This window comes from Charadrius vociferus, unplaced genomic scaffold (genome assembly GCF_000708025.1).
Source record: "Charadrius vociferus isolate BGI_N301 unplaced genomic scaffold, ASM70802v2 scaffold124, whole genome shotgun sequence".
Classification (NCBI taxonomy): Eukaryota; Metazoa; Chordata; class Aves; order Charadriiformes; family Charadriidae; genus Charadrius; species Charadrius vociferus.
Window position 1 is genome coordinate 164409 of NW_009647943.1, and position 4645 is coordinate 169053.

Below are 4645 nucleotides of genomic sequence, written 5' to 3' on the forward strand. Positions count from 1 at the left end.
CAGGAATGTAAACACCGTGGAGGCGGAAGAGCAAGAGCCATTTAAACAAAAGGACTGCTGGTATGAGAACAGGTGAAGGTGGATTTACAGAAATGAGGTTTAGCACTAAAGCTGTGCTTCTGGGTAAAACTGTTTACAGGGGAGAAGCGGGAGAAGTGCAATAAAATGATGTATGGCAAATTTGAAAGGGTGATCGTAACCTTGTCTGGGCCCTGATGTCTGTGTCAGCCAGGAAGCGTGGGTGCTTCCCACGTGGGGATCCTGCCCCCTGGTAACAGCCAGGCCGTCCCTGTTGGGTTTAGGCCCTTTGGGCTTGTGGCAGAAGCTGGTTGGGGTCCAGTCGGTGGTGACACCGGGTTCTGCGAGCAGGGCTGGGCAGGACTCAGCCTGGTGTTTTGCAGGGCGGTGGGTGCCCTGCACACATGCGTGTGTGTGTCTGCATGTGCCTGTGCCTGGCAGGAGGCAGGGGCTGTTCCCGTTCCCTGGAGCTGCAGAGAAGGGAGGTTGACTGCATGTGCCAGGTAACACTCTCGGTAGGGGTACTAGTCAGCTGGAACATGCAGTTCCCCTTCCTGAAGCTTTTGGCCTTTGCTTTTGGGCTGCTACTCCCCTTGCTCGACGCAGCTCTGGTGCTGTTGCCTGTTCCTTGCGGACATTGCTGTTGTCGCTCAGGGCAGGGAAAGTTTGTGGCCACAGGAGGGATTAGATGAGAACGGCTGTTTTGGGCAGAAGACATCCCTTCCCTCGGGTGGGAGCAGGAGCGAGGACTTGCACTACAAAGGTAGTGCCCTGCTGTGGCACCCCGACCCTCTTTTCCCTGAAGACCTAAAGGGAGCTGGTGGTAAGTGAGGTGCAAGCTGGTAGCTCTGTACCGGCCAGGAAAGGAATCCTGTCTGAGGAGCTTTGTCCTGCTTTGAGGCTGGTCCCTGGGTTTCTCAGCTCTGTATTGAGTCTTAGTTCTCTTCTCACAGGAACTGAAGGGCTTCAACTCGCTCGATGATCTTCTGCATGTCAAGGGCATCACCACCCGCATCTTGGAGCTGAACAGTCAGCGGATGACTTGCAGGAGGAGGCCGAGCAGTGAGGAAACTGCGAGGGTGAGCCCTGGTCTGCAGGGGGACAGTAAAGCTCCTGTGCCTCAGGTAGGAAAAGAAAGGTAGTGTTCCTCTGCCTGCCCGGCGTGGGGTTGATCCTCCCTCCGGTAGGGCAGGAATTAGGGAGGGGTATCTCGTGCTGGAAGAGGTGGGCACTGGTGGAGGGAGGAGACGTGTCTGCTCTGGGCACTGGAAGGGGGGGGGCCCAGGGAGTGCTGCGCCCTTGTGAACAGCCAAGCGATCTGCCTGCGATCTCCCTGTAAGGTGCAGCTCTCTTCGGGGAGCATCCTGACGGGAGGATGCGGTACTCTGGGCCCAGCCAGCTTTGTGGTGTCCTGGCGGAGGCTGTGGTGGCCCCTGAGCACAGAGCCTTGCCGGGAGCTGCTCTGGTTGCAGTGATGCGTCGGCCCCAAGGTCCCTGATAGAAACAATGCTCTGACCCCAGAGGACACTCTTGGCTTCCTGCTGTCCGCCCTGCCCCAGAGTGGCTAGCCATCCGTAGGTCTCCTGCAGACAGTTGTTAAGTTCCACTAATTGTTCGTCGCTGGAGGCCAGAGCTGGGTGTGGAGAGAGATTCTTCCCCTGGACCGACGGCTGAGGAGGCCAGAGCCCGTGTCTCTTGCCAAGCTCTCTACCCTGCCTTGTCTGCAGAGAGCTGCAGCCAGCGTGCTGCCTGCTTGGGCTGGCGCGCACCCAGCTCGGCTCCAGGGACTTCTTCAGGAGTGTGTCTTCCTGCGGTGCTGTCTGTGGGGCTGAGGAAATTCACTCGCCTCAGAGCAGCTCTGCCCTGCCAAGCTCTCACGCGGGGAGGATGGTGGTTGGAAGGTGTTACAGCCAGGGAGACGTCAGCGACTGTTCTGCCCCAGGAGCATCGTCCCGGGGTCTGTTATCATCCGAGACCTGGATGCGACCCCCAGTTCTAGATGCCAGAGGAAGGGCTTGAGAAACCTGGGCTCAGTGCTCCCTCCTGGAAAGGTGTGCCCAGATGGGCTGCGGCGTGGTGCCGTGCGTCCGGCCGCTGCCTCTCTGCCCGGGAGTCCAACCCTGCTCCGGGCTCGCCTGGCAAACGAGGTCTGGTCTAACTGGGCGGCATGAAGAGATGACCGATCTGCCTCTGACCTGGGGAAGCTGTCCGGGGCTGGGCGCTTAAGCACATGTGGACTGAGGCCTAATCTCTAAATGTAAATAAGCCCAGCCCTAACCGCAATAAACGTTGCTGTGCTTGGTAGGAGCCCTGTAGAGCAGCCGGGTTTTTCCTTCCCCAGGTGTATTTTTGTGTTGTGACCAAAGCACCTCTGTGTTTCTTTTCTTCTCCTACAAAATATTTTCTCTAGATTTTGAATCACTGGGGGGAGGAGATTGAGCTGTATCTTCAAGTTTTAAGCATTCTGTTTAAAAACATGGATTGGGCATGCAGGACTCAAGTGTCTAGGGCAGCACAGAGGGTAGTACTGCTTTCCCGCTTGCGCTTCTTCCCTGTTCAGATTTTTGAGCCTGAAGCTTGTGCTCATTGAGATCCCTCAATCCTTTTCAGCGGTCGCTTTACAGGATGCGCAGTCCCTGGTGCCTGGCTGGCCCTGCTCTCCCTGTCTTTACATGGAGAACATTGCCTATGGGTGTATGGAAATGCATTTAATTTGGGTGAGCACAGCTTACCAAGTGATGCAGATCACACCGTGTGACTGTCGTGTCCTTGCTACCTACCCAAGCACCAGTCTTAAAATGTAATCAGAAAAGACTTTATCTACTTCCATATTATGAATAAAACAAATATTGACTACTGTGGTTTTCCCCATGCGCACACACATGCATCCCTTATGGGTCTGCACTAGGACTGTCAGCAGAAAATCTGCAGTTTCCCATTAACAGGTACGTTTTGAGGTCTGTCGACTGGCTCTTTCTTGATCTAAGCCGTCTCATCCAACAACCTTTTGGAGGCTATGGCACGCCGGTGTTTTCATGAGAAGCCTGTGCCCCAGCCAGATGCTTAGTATGTCTCATCGATGTGATTTATGTAATTGCTTTTTTTAACCAAAATGTAACACTAAGAGGAATAAACTCAATTTTACTTGAAAGGACCTATTTTCATGAAGTCTCATCAGCTGGTACAAAGCATGTCCCTGTCATTTATCTTTTGCTCCTTGAATCCTGCACCGGCCTCTCTATTGCCAGATGTCAGGCTATGTAAAGACTTATTTTTCTCCTGCCTTCCTCAGTTTTAGCACAACTTTCACGCTCTTCTGGTCTTTGCCACTTCTCCTGTATTCCAAGATTTACCACAAATAGTTACTGTGGGCCAGTGATCTCCTGTACTACTCCCTAGGGCCCTGAGGTGCCGATTATCCTGGGCTGCTGATCGAGGTGTTTTATTGGTGTATTGGAAAACTGTTCCTCATTCCCATGTGATACCGGGGCATTGTTATGCTTCCTCCAAGTAATTACTGAGTACTGGGTTGGGTTTGGTTTGTGGTTTTTTTTTTGTGGTGGTATTCACAGTGCTGCTTTCTTGGGGGAGGAAGGGCGCAGGTGGCGTTAGATGCGCACACGCTACTCACGTGATCGTTGCTCCTGGTCAGATTAGCTGGAGGGCGAAGGTGCCTCCGCATGGTGCTGAGGGCAGAAACACAGCGCGCGTCCGTTCTGCGCCCGGCTTTGGCAGAGGGCTGTTCCCAGCTGCCGGGAGATGGCTCGCTGCACAGAGGTGGAGAGGGTGCTTGTGGGTTTGGTATTGTTCGGCGCCACTGATGCTCGTGCAGTGTTTGTGTTTTCTGCTCAGCCGCAGAGTTGCCGGCTGCCACGTAGTGCGGTCACGTTGCAGATGTGCTTCCCCGTGGGGCTGGGAAGTGACCTGTCTCCAGACCGTGCTTGGCCGCAGCTGCCCCGTGACCTCAGAGACCACCTTGGCTCAGTAGTCTACTCCTCTCTTCCCATCTTTGGCTCTGCTTAGCTCGTCACCCCCTCCTCTGTACCGCAGGGGGAAGCCCTTGCGTTCCTTGGGCCGTGTCTCTGACTGGTAGCCCCCTCAGCACCCCAGCGAGCCCCCCCTGCCCGGGCCCAGGGCACCCTGACTGCTGGTGCGCAGAGCGACAGCAGACAGACCTGACCCTGCCTCTCCCTGTGTTGTAGGTGGTGGCTGAGGAGGAGGATGTTTCAGGCCCCTGGGAGCCGGAGCGCTCTGGGAAAGGGAGCCCTGCGGCAGGACCAGAGACTGATGGCTCCAGCGGGCGAGGAGCGCAGGAGACAGTCAACTCCACTGTCTGTGGGGAGCAGGAGGAGGAGGAGGAGGAAGAAGAGGAAGAGGAGAGCTGCTACAGCGAGGAAGGGGAGGATGGCAGCAACGTCTACTTCTATTACACCATCGGAGAGCGCTGGATAGACTACCTGCAGCGGACAGAGGACGGCGGCCTCCTCCGTCACGTGCGGCCCAAGGTAACCCCATGGGGAGTGTGCCCCCAGACAAGGGCTTTGCCCCAGTGGGGCTGCCTGTGCAGTTGGTGGCTCCCTGGCAGGAGCCGACACTGGCACACTTTCTGCTTTCCCCTCCTGGCAGG

General features: G+C 55.9%; 1 protein-coding gene across 1 annotated transcript in view; it reads left to right on the forward strand.

Annotated features, from left to right (window-relative positions):
• Positions 1-1055: 1055 nt before the first annotated feature.
• Positions 1056-4645, forward strand: part of LOC104284857 (F-box/WD repeat-containing protein 7-like) — a 10629-nt gene continuing 7039 nt past the window's right edge. Inside the window, exons 1-2 of the mRNA XM_009883231.1 lie at positions 1056-1142; positions 4221-4523. Coding sequence (XP_009881533.1) covers positions 1056-1142; positions 4221-4523 — 390 coding nt within the window. The remainder of the gene's footprint in view (positions 1143-4220; positions 4524-4645) is intronic.